This window comes from Salvelinus alpinus, chromosome 7, assembly GCF_045679555.1.
Source record: "Salvelinus alpinus chromosome 7, SLU_Salpinus.1, whole genome shotgun sequence".
In the NCBI taxonomy this organism is placed as follows: domain Eukaryota; kingdom Metazoa; phylum Chordata; class Actinopteri; order Salmoniformes; family Salmonidae; genus Salvelinus; species Salvelinus alpinus.
In genome coordinates, this window is record NC_092092.1 from 46,265,226 (window position 1) to 46,284,344 (window position 19,119).

General features: G+C 42.8%; 1 protein-coding gene across 4 annotated transcripts in view; it reads right to left on the minus strand.

Annotated features, from left to right (window-relative positions):
- Window positions 1-2,149: 2,149 nt before the first annotated feature.
- LOC139581091 (ecto-NOX disulfide-thiol exchanger 2-like) overlaps window positions 2,150-19,119 on the minus strand; it is a 253,420-nt gene continuing 236,450 nt past the window's right edge. The window contains exons 12-16 of one of the 4 annotated variants that reach the window (XM_071410477.1): window positions 17,301-17,357; window positions 16,501-16,557; window positions 8,726-8,834; window positions 6,358-6,443; window positions 2,150-3,037 (exon numbers count right to left, since the gene is read on the minus strand). In XM_071410477.1, coding sequence (XP_071266578.1) covers window positions 2,906-3,037; window positions 6,358-6,443; window positions 8,726-8,834; window positions 16,501-16,557; window positions 17,301-17,357 — 441 coding nt within the window. In that variant the 3' untranslated portion in view covers window positions 2,150-2,905. Of the gene's footprint in view, window positions 3,038-3,825; window positions 5,320-6,357; window positions 6,444-8,725; window positions 8,835-9,361; window positions 9,544-16,500; window positions 16,558-17,300; window positions 17,358-19,119 lie in introns of those variants that run through there. The other 3 variants (XM_071410476.1, XM_071410479.1, XM_071410478.1) reach the window with 3 other exon arrangements.

The following is a 19,119-nucleotide window of genomic DNA, read 5'->3' on the forward strand; positions in this document are numbered from 1 at the left end:
GAGGGATCAGCCCAGAACTACACGGCAGGACCTGGTCAATGACCTGAAGAGAGCTGGGACCACAGTCTCAAAGAAAACCATTAGTAACACACTACGCCGTCATGGATTAAAATCCTGCAGCGCACGCAAGGTCCCCCTGCTCAAGCCAGCGCATGTCCAGGCCCGTCTGAAGTTTGCCAATGACCATCTGGATGATCCAGAGGAGGAATGGGAGAAGGTCATGTGGTCTGATGAGACAAAAATAGAGCTTTTTGGTCTAAACTCCACTCGCCGTGTTTGGAGGAAGAAGAAGGATGAGTACAACCCCAAGAACACCATCCCAACCATGAAGCATGGAGGTGGAAACATCATTCTTTGGGGATGCTTTTCTGCAAAGGGGACAGGACGACTGCACCTACAACCAACAACCTCCTTCCCTCAGTAAGAGCATTGAAGATGGGTCGTGGCTGGGTCTTCCAGCATGACAACGACCCGAAACACACAGCCAGGGCAACTAAGGAGTGGCTCCGTAAGAAGCATCTCAAGGTCCTGGAGTGGCCTAGCCAGTCTCCAGACCTGAACCCAATAGAAAATCTTTGGAGGGAGCCGAAAGTCCGTATTGCCCAGCGACAGCCCCGAAACCTGAAGGATCTGGAGAAGGTCTGTATGGAGGAGTGGGCCAAAATCCTTGCTGCAGTGTGTGCAAACCTGGTCAAGAACTACAGGAAACGTATGATCTCTGTAATTGCAAACTAAGGTTTCTGTACCAAATATTAAGTTCTGCTTTTCTGATGTATCAAATACTTATGTCATGCAATAAAATGCCAATTAATTACTTAAAAATCATACAATGTGATTTTCTGGATTTTTGTTTTAGATTCCTTCTCTCACAGTTGAAGTGTACCTATGATAAAAATTACAGACCTCTACATGCTTTGTAAGTAGAAAAACCTGCAAAATCGTCAGTGTATCAAATACTTGTTCTCCCCACTGTATACCTAGGGATTAGAATAATACTATATATATACATATATAATACAGTACACACATCTCCACTCCGCTCTATGGTTCTGCCATATCCACTGCGCTCTTCCCTTTTGGACCCATGTTAATAATAAATGCCAAAACAAATTACTATGTATAGAATGGAGTCTTGCAGGGGGAAAACCAACTCAATACCTATTATTAATTCAGGTAGGATGGATGGTGTGTTTTATATGTTTTATACACAAGGCCTTAGGAGAAGGCGAAGGCTGATGAGTGCAAATCATGTGTAATAAACATTTGGTTTCCCCAAGCGAAACAGGGGAAGAGAGCGTGCAGACAAATTGCATTTGGAACGCTCTAGCTGGCTTTTGGGAGGAACTACCGGTACTGGCTGCCAGGATTCAACCTGGAGGGGCAACCTCTATTTTGTTATAAAACTTGCTTCTATAGACACACACACGTATGCATGCTCACCCAGACAAGCACATATTCTCACACATGCAGACACACACACACATCTGCCTCTATAATTAGATAGTTAGTAAAAAAAAAAAAACTTTTATTTAACCTGTATTTAACTAGGCAAGCCAGCTAAGAACATATTCTTATTTACAATGACGGCCTACACCGGGCCAAACCCGGACGACGCTGACGCTGGGCCAATTATGCGCTGCCCTATGGCACTCCCAATCACGGCTGGTTGTGATATAGCCTTCATTAAGTCTGTATACTTCATTAGGATGATCCCAAGTGTGTGTATCTCTGTAAGTGTGATGATGCTTTGCCTTGGCCTTGGGCAGAGCTAAGAGGGAAGAACATCTTTTGTGATGCTGGTTGCCTCAAGTCACTTACGGTCTCAGGCATCTCTCCAGTTATGGCTGGCCACAGGCATAATGGAGTGTAGCAGTTGCGTTTTGCTCTGTGTGTGTGTGCGCGTGATAGAGAAAGTGTGTGTGTATGTATGTGAGAAAAGGAGAGAGTGAGCGAGAGAGAGAGAGTGTGTACCTCTGAGACTTCATGTCCGGAGGCTGGCAGGCTGAAGGTTCCTCATGTGGCTGGGGACTATGATTAGCAGTTTACTCACACTCCTGCTACATACCACATCTACACACATTGCATATACAAGCAGCTTACCGGTATATAGCCTAAGCGCCAGTGAGAAGAACTCTATTCAATACAACTCTATTCTCAATTCTTCAGATTGCTTTTATTTGTTATTTAAAAATATCATCCACGCATTTACAGAGTAGTAAAACAAATCAACCTATGCAACTGTTAACAGCCTTTACCGAAAATTAAGAAATATATCGATTTTTATTCATAGAATTATAAAAACAAGGAACAAAAAAAAGAGAGAGTGAGAGAGGCCAGAGGGGTGGGAGGTGGAAAATGTTCGGCAGACCCTGATAACCTCATTGGGTAGCTGAGTGACAGCAGAGTTAACCAATTAGAGGCTCTGGGAATGGTCTGGTCCGCCCATGTGAAGGACAAACAGCCAATGCCCTGGCACCTTCGGACTGTTACTCCTTTGGGCACAGAGAAGAGCATCGTGGCTTTGGTGGTGTTATAGAGATCTCCATCACCCTGGAGATGAGTCACCCTCTCTGTCACCCATACAGAGAGGCTGTTTCCTCAGTGTCACAGCCTGCTCTGCAGCCTGAGCTCTATGTTTTTACTTCTGTGTCCTAATAATACAGCCAAAGCTCTATGCCAGTGTTTCTCAACCTTATTTGTGCCTGGGACCAGCAAACTGTTAACCTTATAACTAGCTCTTAAGAACGGACTAAACCAAGGCCAGTTAACCATCGCAGGGACCGGTGAGCAACATCTCAGGGACCAGTACCGGTCTCCATAATACAGTGTCCTAATAATTCAGCCTGAGCTCAATGCTGTTTCTTCTGTGTCCCTGTGATGTCCTCCTCCGTGTCCCCGTAATGCTCTATGTGATCATGATGCCCTCGAAGCCACAGAACTTCCAGCGTTTCTCCAGGCTGGCGCCTACCCCCGTCGACTCCTGTCTGAAGGTACAGGGCAGCCGACCCAGTAGAGCATCCACCTCCCCTGTATTTATCTGAAACACACACAGACACACTCAATGTTAATACACAGATTTGATAAATACACTCCCACACACACAAACACAATTCAAACTTAACACACAGATTTGACACCCCCCCCCCCCCCCCCCCACACACACACACACACACACACACACACACACACACACACACACACAGACACACACACACACACATCACAAACCCACACCTACATATGCAATAGCACCACATTGGCATATAGCATCACTTTAAAAAGGTGAGATTACACAAAACAACGACAGCAGGAAGCACTGTATAATTCTATGCAGAGAAAAAACAAATTTGTAAGAACCAGATGGGTAAACCTGTCAGTATGCATTAAGCACTAGTGTAGATATGTGTGTATCACCATTAACAATGTAGCAGTGCATCATGAACACAGTAGATAAGTAGAGAGTCATGTTGTTTGTGGTGAATCCAGCCAGTACTGTTGACAAAGCCCTGTGGGCTTGTTGTGTGGTGTTACAGAGAGGTAGCGTGGGAACAAAAAACATCCTCAGACAGAGTGGAAAAGCCAAAGGGAGAGAGAAGGAATGAGTCAGTGCGGTGAAGGCGCAGAGGTTTTAATGAGTTGGCGGGGGGAGTGGTCATACAATATATTCACAAGGGCCTCCTCATGGAGGTAGCAGTAAGAGTAGTCATGTCTAAAGGCCTCAGGGTGGAGGTGGGCTGGTGGTCCCATAGTCCTTTATCTGACAGCCTCCTCATGGAGGTAGAGTGAGAGTGGCCATATATTATATCTGAAGGCCTCCTTGCGGCGATGGCAGTGAGTGTAGTGGTCATATACACAGTGTACAAAACATGCTTTTGTCCAGCCTGGTTTAGGCAAGGCATGGCTACTATGCCCCTCTGGGTTTCCACCAGCCATGTTATCGGATAGAGGTTTGGGTCAGCCACGATAGAGCGAAAAGAGATGTTATTTATACACTGAGTGTACGAAATATTAGGAACACCTTCCTAATATTGAGTAACAACCCCTTTTGACCTCAGAACAACCCAAATTCGTTGGGGCATGGACTCTACAAGGTGTCGAAGGTTCAATAGGGATGTTGGCTCATGTTGACTCCAATGCTTTCCACAATTGTGTCAAGTTGTCTGGATGTCCTTTGGGTGGTGGACCATTCTGAATACACACAGGAAATTGCTAGGCGTGAAAAACCCAGTAGCGTTCTGTAACGTCCTGACCAGAGTTATTATGTGTTTTGCTTGTTTCGTGTTGGTCAGGACGTGAGCTGGGTGGGAATTCTATGTTGTGTGTCTAGTTTGTCTGTTTCTGTGTCCAGCCTAATATGGTTCTCAATCAGAGGCAGCTGGTAATCGTTGTCCCTGATTGAGAATCATATATAGGAGGCTTGTTTGGTGTTGGGATTTTGTGGGTGATTGTTTCCTGTCTCTGTGTTTGTGTTCTGCACCAGATAGGACTGTCTCGGCTTTCACGTTTGTTGTTTTTGTATTGTTGTTAAGTGTTCACAGTTTACCGTCTATTAAACATGTTAAACACTAACCGCGCTGCATGTTGGTCCTCTCCTTCAGCCCAGGAAGAAAGCCGTTACACGTTCCAGTTCTTGACACACTCAAACCGGTGCTCCTGGCACCTACTACCATACCCCGTTCAAAGGCACTTAAATATTTTGTCTTGCCCATTCACTTTCTGAATGGCATACATACACAATCCAATGGCATACATACACAATCTCAAGGATTAAAAATCCTTGTTTAACCGGTCTCCTCCCCTTCGTCTACATTGATTGAAGTGGATTTAACAAGTGACATCAATAACGGATCTAAACATTTCACCCGGTCAGTCTATGTCATGGAATGTTTTGAACACTCAGTGTATGTGGTTGAGAAGAAGGAAAATAATCTCTCTGGCAGACGAGAGCAGAGGTGAGAACCAAGGAAGGCCCCTGAGGAGCCCGACATGTGGAGATGGGTGTTTAAGCGAAGCGTCAGAATAAATGAAACAGCTCAGCTCTGTCAGGGAGAGACAGGAATGATCCAGATCTAACAGGTCTCAGTGTCCAGGGAAATTACACTCAGACACTCCCTCAAGAACACTGGAGATACAAGGAGATATCCTATATTCACGTCTATGGTAGCTACAGAGATTGGAGGCAGTGGGACTTGCCTGTGCTTCAACCCCAACGCTAACCTGGGGATCAGCATCATGAGAGGGGCCTTTCTGCACCAGGGGGATCACATTTGAGGAGAAGGATCTGGCCGTATGAGGAAACTCTTGCTGTACGACGGGGCTCTGCTGTCACAAGGGGATGATTCACATTTCATTTGGGGGAGGCTGACTGCACCAGGGTGCTCCTACTGCACCGTGTGGCCCTGGAATACATCAGGACAATACCGTATGACAGCCCAGTAGGGGTGTTAATTCCAAGTTTGTGCTCTGTGTGTGTGTGTTGTGCCAGGATGGCTGTGTGTGTGTGTATGTGTGCGTGTGCGTGTGTTTGTGTGCTGGAATAGTGCGCCAGGATGGCTCCTGCTGCTCATCATGACAGGCTGTGTGTGTGTCAGTAGCTAGATTTTCCTGCGAATGTTCAAAAATCTGCATAATTTTTCTTGCGATTTCCCACCAGAGATGTGTTTGCATCAAACAGACTTTTTGCGTATAAAAGGCTGTGATTGATGACGTAGTGCACATAAAGACAACTTGTGTGGTTAAATTCCCATGTACTGAATAAAAAACACTCCATTGCATTTTCAGCTCTACTCATGGTTTTGTCACAAAAACTGTTATGTAATATAGCAAATGTGCCCACTCTAGTCTTGGCACGTGTGTGCTCTAGCCAACAGCTCGCAGAGCGGGTATGCTACCTACACGATAAGATTATTATCTATAAGATCATTTGTATTTGTCAAACGGCAGCCATGCATCGATCATCATGTCACCAGAATAAGACCCTCGATACACCCTTGCACATTCACCACCCTTTAAAGTTCATCATAACTTATTTCATCTGTAGCCTAATAAACTGCATGCTTTCCCGAGTCATAGTGGGAGGACCACACAACATATCATCGCATCACTCCAATATTTGCGCAGAAAGGCGCTTCCACTGCCATTTCTCGCATAATAGATTTTACCAACACAAAAAGATCCCACCACGTCGAACTAACACATTGTCTGTTGACATTTATACAATTGTACCGGCATTTCCTTGTTGCAGCTCAGACTTTTTTCATGTGTCAGGAAATGCATCCACATGAAATGGTTGGATGGAAACCTGGTTAGTGTCCGTGTGTGTGTGTGTGTGTCAGTGTCAGCGTGTGCCAGCAGTACCTTGGTGTTCAGCCGCTGTAGATAGGAGCAGATGTACTCGATGCTGGCTCCAAACGGATGGACATGGAGGAATGTAGAGATGATCCCTGAGGAAGGAGAAAGAGATACCTCAAATACAGTGTCAATCAAACTGGCATTAGCATTACTCTATACCTATAACTCTATAACCATGATATATAACGGTTGATTCACCCATCTTATCATACAGTAGTGTAGGCTATTACTTTAGAACTATAACTCAAACACTCAAGTTATACTATGGTATAATTCCATCCAGTCTGAGTGTTCATTAACCCATTTGTCCAACATGAAAGCCAATGAGAACATGCCATCCAAAGTATCAAACTGTAGACCATTAACGTATAGCTAATCTATAGCTAACTAACAACATTACGTTTGAGTGTTGATTCATTCACCGATCTGTCCAACGTGAAAGTCAGCTAGAACACCACACTCAAGAGACCACTCTACTTAACTCATCTTGTCTGACCGAAGTGAAAATGTATCTGCATTCGTCACGTGTGTCTGTCTTCCCCAAAACACTCCCAGCCCTGTGGAAGACTTGTGTTTTAACCGTCCAGATTAAGAGAAGTGTTTAATGAAGACTTTGATGCTGCTCTCTACATGAAAGCTTCTCTGTTCAGAGCAGCATGGGGCGTCACGCCCGCACGCACTCACACGCACAAAGGGGTTTCGCTCATCCCAACAATAACATCTGCTATCAGCTAATTGATATGACGACGCACTACTGATAGTCCAAAACCCCCGTGTAATAACATGAGCCCACTGAGGAGCCAGCTCAGAAAGACACCGGGTGAGACACTGGAGGAGAACAACTCTTTGATCAGAAGTGTGTTTTAATGGCTGGGCTTGGACCAATGATATACAGAAAAGCATAACTTAAAATCAGTCTATATACTTTGAATGGGTCCAAAAGCCTCCAAATGTCCAAATCATTTATAGCAAATGAATCAGAACTTTATGTTTAGTTGTAAAGGGACTTGTGGATAAAGCAATAGCTGCTCTGTTCCAAAGCCTAGTTATCTAAAGTTCATATTGATGATAATTGACAATGCTAACTTTGTAGTTGGTGAAGTCTACAGTTTCATTTTCTAACTGAATGTGTAATTATAGCCGAGCCTAGATATTCAGCCACTCCTCGAGAAACATGGAAGTTCAATACAAAGTGCTTTGTTAATATAAAACTTCAAGTCTTGAAAAAGGCCTAGCATCTGTTCTTTCCTTCCCTATGTCTTTGTTTTGATCAGAGTTTAGTCATCCGTTTTCTCTCCTTTTTAAAGACAATGTTATGCACACAAAATGCGTCATTCCGGCTGTTTTTCTGCCTGCTTGAACGCTGAATAGGTCAGATACACATAAAAATACGAAATGACCCCGGAAATCGATATAACATTGCCCAGAGATGCACATATACGATATATAACATTCCTTTAAGTGTTCATCTCATTGGTATTAATTTTGCCATCTAGAAGGACAGACAAAACAGTTAAAGATGAGTTCACTTTTGAGCCAATGTCCTTTTTTCTCTGCGGTGCTCACTTCATCTTCAAACAAGATGTAATTTAGAGCGATTCTGACAGAGAGAACACCCAGGATCCTCAACAGCCATCTACATCACTGAGCAGCCAAAGTGGGCCGGCATGGAGGGAGGGTCTCATTGACTACCTAACCAACTATGCCAAATATATGATCATTCTAGAATAACACCACTGTGGGACAGGACAGGTAACTCCCACTACCACACAATAGTGAGCATCCTGCCATCTGGCATAGGCCTAATCGTAACGCCACAATTACTTTCCCTTGTATCTCAGCAAGACCTTACTTTCGTAGAAACCAATTTGATCCAGGACCAACCGTTCCCTGTGGAAAGAAATGGAGAATGTGCCATAAAACTATGCTGATTGGAAAGTACAGGTGCTAAAGGCCTCAGTAAACCAGCCAATGAAAACATGTGAACCAGCCCAGAGAACTGGGAATAACCAGGGGAGGAAAACCAGGCTTTCCACAAAAAAAACTGTGTTTGATGATTGTGGATAGTTTCTCTAAAAATAACCAGTTAAATGAACAAAAAGTGTATGAACAAGCAGGGTCTTTTTCCTAGAATGGATGGCGCTAGGGGAATGTTCTCCTCTGTACGTACAAATGTTGTTAGAAGGTTGTAGTAATGCTGTCTGAACATACCAACAAGCAGGGCTTCTCCCTCAGAGTTTACCGGACTACGGTTACAATAATGTTTGGTGAATGTGTCAAGTAGCAGGGCTTCTCTGAGTGGACAGGAATTGGGGGAATCTGCTCCAAAACTAGGTTAATATAACATTATAGTAATGTTGTTAGGTGAACATACCAACTAGCAAGGCTTCTCTCTCAGAGTGAACAGGATTGGAGGGACTCTTCTCCGGGGGCAGAGTCTCCTTCTCCTGACTGCAGGACACCACTTCTAACACTGTTGCCTCCTACAGGAAAGGAGTTGAAAACCCTGTTAGACTGGTAGATGACACACAAACACACACTGTGACGAATCTGGCTGTTGCATGTCACATATATATATATATTTTTAAATATGACTGGAACAGATTTCCTCAAAATCTTGAGTTTTATTATTAGGTCTAAAAATGTGCAAATACTCCTTACTCATCCTTACATTCTCTCAGAGAGGAAAAAGCGACGCGATAGGGATAACTAAGCCCCAAATCTGTCTTCTCCAGCAGGTGGCGGTTTTTCGTTTATTTTCACTCACCAAGCCAGGATTACATTTTTTTAACCTTATTTTACTAGATAAATTGACAGAACACATTCTCATTTACAACAACGACCTGAGAGATAGTTAAAGGGGAGAGAAGGGAGATGATACGGTGGCCATGATAGGAATTTAGCCAGGACACCGGGGTTAAAACCGTACTCTTACGATAAGTGCCATGTGATCTTTAGTGACTACAGACAGTAAGGACACCCGTTTAACATCCCATCCGAAAGACGGCACCTTAGACAGGGCAATGTCCCCAATCACTGCCCTGGGGCATTGGGATATTTTTTTTGACCAGAGGAAAGAGGGCATCCAACACCACTTCCAGCAGCATCTGGTTTCCCATCCAGGGACCGAGCAGGACCAACCCTACTTAGCTTCAGAGGCAAGCCAGCAGTGGGATGCAGGGTTGTTTGCTGCTGAAAAAAAAGAAGAGTGTGTCGAATTTGGTTAACAAAAATTGTAATGGCTTACGTTGCTATGTGTGGCTTATTTGATCGAATATACGTTTCGTAATGATTCGTTTTTTACGAGTGTACTGATATAAGTAGGACATGTGATATCCTGGCAACTTTGAGAAAAAACACTTAATATCGGAGTTGTGCCTGGTCATCACTAGTTGCCACAGTCATAAGCTCCGCCTATTTCTACAATTTCAATAACTAAAATGTGATTTACCACACTGCTAACCGTAACCCTAACCTTAAATTATAACCAAAAAGCACATTTTAGTTTTCATGATTATTTACGATAGAGCCAATTTCTGCGGCTGTGGTAACTAGTGGAAACCGTTGTGCCGGTTGTTCACATGGGTATCTGCCCTCTCATTGGCTAGAATGGTCCCACCAGATCGTGCCTCCTCCAAACTGCCTGACATTTGTTAATTAAGAGATTTATTTTCATAGAGTATGTGGTCAATATAATGGATAATCTGTGATACTACCAAACCTTTATGCACCTGTATCTAATAAGCAGGCTAACTTGGTGGGAAGGCTTTCAATTAACACCATTAGCCTAGCCCATCCAAACACACATGAAAGAACTACACAATATAATAATTAAAAAATTTGTAACTGGAATAACTCAGCTGGTACCTGGATTATATAGAAACAAACATTCAATAAATACAATTATAATATGGGGAACACAGGATATGCTGGGGGGACAGGTGTTGTGACACCCCTTCATATTTACAGCATTAGCTCACACCTGCTAGGGATCCTTGTAACCCAGGAACACAGGGGGAGCCCACCCAGTCTGTTTCTTTAAAAGCTAATCGATGCTAATGGTTAGGTGTCCTATTCATACACAGTTTAGAGTGTGAATGGGTTGGTGCTTCTACATTCATGCAGTATAGAGTGGAAATGTGTTGGTGCCTCTCTCCTGTCAGCAGCCCTGTGCTGAGCTGCTGGAGTCGATGCTAAAGCCTGTCACGTTGTGGAGGGGGAATCGGTTGGCTACCCCGGACAGCAACTTGATGAGGCTCCCTGATTAATATACACCTCACCCAAAACATCCCTGCTGCTGGCACACACAACACACACACACACACACACACACACACACACACACACACACACACACACACACACACACACACACACACACACACACACACACACACACACACACACACACACACACACACACACACACACACACAGTCTTGTTCATCTAACCTTGTGGGGACACACAATTCAGTCCCATTCAAAATCCTACTTTCCCTAACCCATAATCCTTAATCCTTACCCTAACCAAAAAACCTAACCTTAACCCTAAACCTAACCGTAGCTCCTAACCTTAAAACTAACCCTAGCTCCTATTTATTTATTTAATTTAACCCTAACCCTAAACCCTTAACCCTAACCCTAATCCTAACACTTAAACCCCCTAGAAATAGCATTTGATCTTGTGGAGGCCAACAAAATGTCCCCAGTTGGTCAAATTTTTGTTCGTTTACTATTCTTGTGGGGACTTCTGGTAGAGTTAAAACACATCCACACACACAGTTAATATAGTTCAGTAATTTTATATGACATTCAGCTTAGTTTCAGTTCGTTTTTAGACTTAATTTATATGATTTAGTTTGAGTTTTAGTGTTCGCGACAGAAAGTAGCCTATGTGTGGGAGGCTAGGAGCCATTTATGTGTTGTAGGCCTATAGTCAGATTTTTTGTGATGTCACTTCTTGACACTGGGGGGGGGGGAGTAATACATAAGGCGATGGGCGAGGACCATAGACTTGGATAGACTGTGGTCTCTGTATCGGTGTCATGACGGCGTCTGTGAGAGTATGTGCATTGAGGCCATCTCCATCTTAAAATAGTACAACTCCAACTGGGTCATCGGGTCATGCCAACCGGGTCATCAGGAGGGATCAGCCAATGAAGTTGGAAGTCCCGCCCAGTTGACTAAATCTAAACGGCGAAAGCCCTGAATGGCGTTGCCCATGCTAACACAGGCTTTTGGCCACTAGAGGACTCCATACAACTTCGCTCAATGGAGATGGAGCCACTGATGAGGGAAGCAGAGCCTTTTGTACTTCAGCAAATTAGAGAGTACAGCCATGGAGCAGCAGGACCCAAATAAGATGCCAACACGATGAATCATCTCGACCACAGTGCTTCAGAAATATAGCTTCCTCTTATCGAAGATTGTGTTTGAGGTCACTGTCCAGCTGGAGGGTCAACATGGCAGAGCATTAAGTGTCGCGTCTGAGCTGCGGAAATACCAGTTCTGACACAGTGACTTCAGGAGTACCTGTGCCAACTGTTTTACCACAGTAGTTGACTGCAACTGTGCCTCAAGGTTGAGGATGCACGGCACCAGATCAGACAGCAACTGTCTATCAGTTTGAAGTGGGTCGGTGTGAATTGCGAACGGATCCAGGAACTGCACAAGCTGCTCTAGCTTGGCCTAGTCACTGGTCAGCAAGTTGGGAAAAGTTTGGAAAAAAACCTTGAAAACCATTTGATTTTTACCCAAAGATTAGAAGAAAAAAACTACAATTTAAAATTATTTTAAATTTTTATTTTTACATAGTTTTGCAGTGAAAGATAGTTTTAGTAGTTTTAGTTTAATTTCAGTTTACTAAATAGATTTTCCAATTGTTGTTTTTATTTTAGTTTCAGTTTTCGTTGACTATAATAACCTCAACATACACACAAAGTTATTGCCGTTAATTATATTATTGATGTCATTAATTGAATCTCCATTTTTCACCGCACAGACCCTTTTTAAGCGTACGTGTTTCCGCACGGACCCTATTCCTCACAGACACTGCACTCGGTGGCAGCTGCTGTTATGTAGCGCTGTCTGTCTGAAAAATCCACTATGCTCACAGGTTTGACTTACAGAAAGTTCAATCAAACACATTCCCAGGCATTTCTTTAGATAACAGCAACAAGATCATTTGTACAGAATAGCTAGCTAATTATAATAACGTTAGCTCACTAGCTAACCAAAATAATGTTTACAATGCCATTTGGCTGAATGCCTCTTGATATAACTAACTTCCCACAACAATTTTAATCAGAACATTTAGCTACTGTTTTTGTTATAGGTCTTAGGTCAAAAGATTTATCGCAATTATCCCAATTCTAGTTGTAGTAGCTTGTGGACTAGTGCATGTCGAAGTCGCCTAGGCTAGATCTAATAGTTGTATTAGCCTACATTAATTCAGACCGGGCTGACCTGTTGTTATTGTCTTCTGTGGAATTCATAACACTGTTGAACAATTTAAATGCTCTTTGTTCTTTGTAGAGCCAGTTATTTTTTTCCTGTAGTCAACCATACAATCTGAAATTGGGAGAACACTCATTTAGAATGCCTGTCTGTCGCTTTAACAGTACTTGAGTGTGTGTGTGTATTTGTGAGTGTGCAAGTGTTACACTTTAAGAACATTGAGGGAGTAGGCAGGTCTACTTAAATATTGGAAGCATTTTGTTTCTGATACAGATTATTTCGTGTTTTCGTCCCACAGCATAGTATGCCTGTAACTCAATGCACTGCTTTTTAAATAGAAAAATATTTGTTTAGGGTCAAATTTGAGCAAATTCAAAAATTACTATTAATCACAATTAACTACAGAAAATGATGAGATTAATTATTTTAATTGTTTGACAGCACATAAATACACACACAATCAGTACCCAGCAGCACCTAAAAACACACCACACACACTCACATCAGACAGATGCAGTGGAAGATCAGAGGGGAGACAAATGCAGGAAGATAATTCAGAGAGGGAGCCGACAGCAATAGTTCTACCAGAGGGTGGAAACAGAGAGAGAGAAAGCTGAGAGTGTTAGCGATGCTAATGATCAAGCTTTTGTTTACTGTGGGCATCTGACAGGTTGGCAGAGGGTGGGTGGGGTATGTGTGTTTGTGACTGATGTACAGTGCCTTCAGAAAGTATTCCCCTTGACTTATTCCACATTTTGTGGTGTTACAGCCGGAATTCAAATGAATTAAATATTTTTTTCCCTCACCCATCTACACACAATACCCGGTAACGGCAAAGTAAAAACATGTTTTTAGAATTCTTTGCGAATTTATTGAAAATGAAATACAGAAATATCAAATTGACATAAATATTCACACCCCTGAGTAAATACTTTGTAGAAGCACCTTTGGCGGCGATAAGTTTCTAAGAGCTTTGCACACCTGTATTGTACAATATTTGCCCTTTATTCTTTAAAAAATTCTTCAAGCTCTGTTGATTGTTGATCATTGCTAGACAGCCATTTTCAAGTCTTGCCATAGATTTTCAAGCCAATTTAAGTCAAAACTGTAACTAGGCCACTCAGAAGCATTCGATGTTGTCTCGGTAAGCAACTCCAGTGTAGATTTAACCTTGTGTTTTAGGTTATTGTCCTGCTGAAAGGTGAATTCATCTCCCAGTTTCTGTTGGAAAACAGACTGAACCAAGTTCTTCTATAGGATTTTACCTGTGCTTAGAGTTGTATTATGTTTACATCCTAAAAAACTCCCTAGTCCTTGCTGATGACAAGCATACCCATAACATGATGCAGCCACAACCATGATTGAAAATATGAAGAGTAGTACTCAGTAAGGATGTGACAAATAAACCATTTTGCTTAACTTTTAAACTGACATTAATAGTTTTTGGGGGGTTTTCCATTAAAATGCATTTTTTTTAATCCAAATCAATTTACAATGCAGAATAATTGTCCTATTATGCATGTATGACCGCTACGGCCGAGCAATAAAGTTATATCTACCACAACCCTTTACAGTCATAGAACACAGCTACAGTAACATGTCGATAGCGGCAATTGATAACTTTTCAGACAATTAAAAAAGTACCACATCAGGTCTAAATGTTCTGTATTTTTTCCCTGACAACAATAAACGCCACTGATTGATGTGCTGCTATAGTTTTTTATGCAGTGTTTTATTGTAGGGGAGCAATGTGTTTTATTTAAACTAAATGTTTTGGTAAGTCACTGTATTTAACAAACTTTAAAGTACTTTTTTAGGAGAGAGTGGTCTGCGCACAGGCAGCAGACAAGCAGGCTGCGCGCAGCAGCTCAATATTATTTGATTGACAATTCTGGTTGCCTAGTGATGGATTTAAATCCCGCTTCAGAAGCCACATTCCTTATAGTCAAGTAAAATGTCTGTTTCGTGTCGGCATCATGTTGGCATTTAAAAAACTGTAGCCACATTCCATGATGCCTAAAAAGCGTCATCAATACAAGTTAACGGTAGCCTACTGTAATTTCATGAGGCAAAAACGAAGAGTAGGCAGCCCTGTGCACGCAAGACTAGCCCGAAGACATTGGTGCCATGAATAAACTAGGATATTCTACATGCAACAGACCAAAGACTGAACGCACTTGCATCATTAGCGAAGAGACAGAGCAGGCAGGCCAGCACGAGGAAGAGAGAGGCAGAAGCATGCTCATATGTTTTGGTAATCTGCATCTTGCAAAGTCTTGTCTTGCATGCCTTATAAATTCCCCAAGTAGCCTACAATTCGCCTCCTCCTCTGGTTTTATTTTAATTATACAACTTCCCCAGGCCTTTGTAGCCTATCGGCTATAACACAGAAAATAATATGTTTTGTCATAACAGAACTGTGATTTTAATTAAGTGAAAAAAAAACATTGTTTTTCGGGTAGGGATCTTTCATAACGTTAAGGATCCCAACTTAATTTCAAAGTTTAAACGCTCACACCCCTAGTACTCAGTGATATGTTGTGTTGCTAAACATAACGCTTTGTATTGAGGACAAAAAGTACATTTCTCTGCCACATTTCTTTCCAGTATTACTTCAGTGCATTGTTGCAAACAGGACGCATGTTTTTGGAATATTTTATCTCGTTATCATTTAGGTTAGTTCTGTGGAGTAACTACAACATTGTTGATCCATCCTCAGTTCTGTCATATCACAACCATTAAACTCTGTAACTGTTTTAAAAATCCCCATTGGCTTCATGGTGAAATCCCTGATCGTTTCCCTTCCTCACCAGCAACTGAGTTAGGAAGGACGCCTGCATTCTGTAGTGACTGGGTGTATTGATACACCATCCAAAGACTAATTAATAACTTTTCCATGCTCAAAGGGATATTCAGCATCTGCTTTTTATGTTAACTACTATTACTGAAAAACAAAGAATTACTCAGATAAAAATTACTCTGACAAGTTTCAAAATCTCGCTGAAGTTTCTAGCACAAGCCTTATTAGCTAGCTGGGAAGGGCTCACCAGGACGACTGACTAAACTGACTGAAACGAATCTGCTCGTCTCCCCTCGGCTCTCGCTGCGCGACATATGTCATAAATTTGGGCACCATGTGTGTCCTCTGGCTTAGCCTAATTACATTTGCCTGTGCTAAGTTTTTACAGACAAAGCGTAATTAACCAAATTAATGTTTGTGATGCGCACCCATCAAATGATGCAAATGTAAGAACAGCCTGCGTGTACTGTACTTGAAACAAAGATACAGAAGTAACCATGTGCCATTTAATGTATTATCTGACCGGTACTAGTGCTCGCAAGTCCAAATTCCATGTGCATTTCAGAGGTCACATTTATACGTGAGTGTAAAAATATTTAAATAGTCTAGATTAGGAAAGGTTTCATGGCGCACCTGAGAGTCCCTCAAGGCACACTGTTCGGGAACCACTATACATGGGACAGGACCTTGATTTCCTAAACCAGTTGTGTTGGGTGATTTATCCTGCAACAAATAAAGTCCTCCTGCATAAGATTGGCCTGTAATGATCTGTCATGTAATGATCTAAGGAGAGGAGAGGAGGAAAGAGGAGAAAGAGGGAGGATAGAAAGAGAAATAGAGTGGAATAGAGAAAAAGAGGAAGAGAGAGAGATTTACAGCCCTTTTCTACTTACATTGACTTGATTAGCCCTCTCCTCGCTCGTTCTGTCCTCTTGCAGGGACATCTCCAGCTAGAGTCAATTATGAAAATTAGAAAAGCCGTCATTGTCTAACATGTCAGATTCTTATGTAAACACACACACACACACACACACACACACACACACACACACACACACACACACACACACACACACACACACACACACACACACACACACACACACACACACACACACACACACACACACACACACACACACACACACACACAAGGGGGAGACACAAAGGAGGCAGAGAGAGGAGAGACAATACAGAGGGAGCCGACAGCAATAGTTCTAACAGAGGGAGGAAACAGAGAGAGAGAGAGCGAGAGACAGAGCTGAGAGTCTTAGTGATACTAATGATCAAGCTGTTGGTTACTGTGGGTTTCTGACAGGCTGGCAGAGGGAGGGAGGGAGGGAAGGTTGTTTGTGTCTGTATGACTGATGTGTTTGTGTGTGTGGGCGCTGCCCTGTCTGACCCAGTCGTGGTGGGCTAATACTCCTCACTATGCTATTATGTGTGTGTGATTGGACAAGCCCTTGACTTCCTAACCCAGTTGTGTAGGGTTGATTTATCCGGCAACAAATAAAGTCCTTCTGCAATGGATTGGCCTGTAATGATTTGTCATGTCACTGGAAGAGGAGAGAGAGGAGAGGAGAACGAGAGGGAGGATACAGACAGCAAGAGAGAGAGAGAGGGGAATAGAGGAAGAGGGAGAGAGAGGGAAAGAGAAAAAGTAGAGCGTGTGTCACAGCACTTTTCCACTTACATTGACTTGATTAGCCCTCTCCTTGCTCCCTCTGTCATCTTGTAGGGACATCTCCAGCTAGAGTCAATTATAAAAATGAGAAGAGCCAACACTGTCTAACATGCCAGATTCTTATGTAAGCAGACATGAGTGTACACACACACACACACACACACACACACACACACACACACACACACACACACACACACACACACACACACACACACACACACACACACACACACACACACACACACACACACACACACACACACACACAAACACACACACTGACCACAAATCTAGAGAGCAACGCCCTCTGCAAATTGATTTATCTTCCTTCCAATGATTCATCTCTGTACGTACGCATGCTATAATGACCATATTTCCCATGGATCACTGCTTGGGGACAAATTTCAGCGCCTAGTGGTAATCTAGTCTAAGTAAGGTACACTACATGACCAAAAATATGTGGACACCTGCTCGTCGAACATCTATTTCCAAAATCATGGGCATTAATATGGAGTTGGTCCCCACTATGCTGCTATAACAGCCTCCACTATTCTGGGAAGGCTTTCCACTGATGTTGGGCGATTAGGCCTGGCTCGCAGTCGGCGTTCTAATTCATCTCAAAGGAGTTCGATGGGGTTGATGTCAGGGCTCTGTGCAGGCCAGTCAAGCTCTTCCACACCGATATCGACAAAACATTTCTGTATGGACCTCGCTTTGTGCATGGTGGCATTGTCATGCTGAAACAGGAAAGAACAGAATCAGCTAGAATGTCATTGTATGCTGTAGCGTTAAGAATTCCCTTCACTGGCACTAAAACAGCCCCAGACCATTAATCCTCCTCCACCAAACTTCACATTTGGCACTATGCATTTGGGCAGGTAGCGTTCTCCTGGCATCCGCCAAACTCAGATTTGTCCGTCGGACTGCCAGATGGTGAAATGTGATTCATCCCTCCAGAGAACGTGTTTCCAACGTCCAGAGTCCTATGGCGGAAAGCTTTGCACCATTCCACTACATGATTTCATATGTGTTATTTCATAGTTTTGATGTCTTCACTATTATTCTACAATGTAAAAAAAAATTAAAAATAAAGAAAAACCCTTGAATGAGTAGGTGTGTCCAAACTTTTGACTGGTACTGTCAAAGGTAGGGATGGGTACCGAAACCCGGTATTAAACGGGCCCCGGGGCTAAATTATGAAAGACCGTAGTATCGATAAGCTCCAACGTTATCAGTTCTGCTTTCGATACTGGAGAAATTAAGAAAATACATTTCCTATTTATTGTTGCTGCATAAACATTATCTTGCACATTTTATCTCACCAACCGTTTCTAATTTGCAATAAGATTAAGCCATTCGTCTATGATGCATTTTCGCTATTCCCAATCCAGAAGAGAGATCAAAACACAACAATTCAATAATGATATTCAACAAGTGAAAACAATATTTTTTTTTACTGTAGGGAGGAGAGCAAGGCACTCAACCCCAAATATACCCCTCCCTCCAGGAGTTACCTCAGTGACACATTCATTCCTACCTGGTATGGTGTAGAAAATGCCAATGTGATCACTGAGCTGAAGGACGTACCAAAGCTGGCCATGGCATCAGACGGGTGGACCAGCCTCTGTCAGGACCACTATCTCACTGTTACAGTGCACTACACAAGCCAGGGCAGTGTAAAACAGAAGGTCCTCCACACCAGGGCAGTGTACAAATCGCAAACTGGCGAAGTAGTGGCAAAGGAGATCTCAGACATTCTGGAAGAGTTTGAGATAGAGGCAAGCAAGATTGTAGCTGTGACTGTTGATAATGCTGGCTATATGGA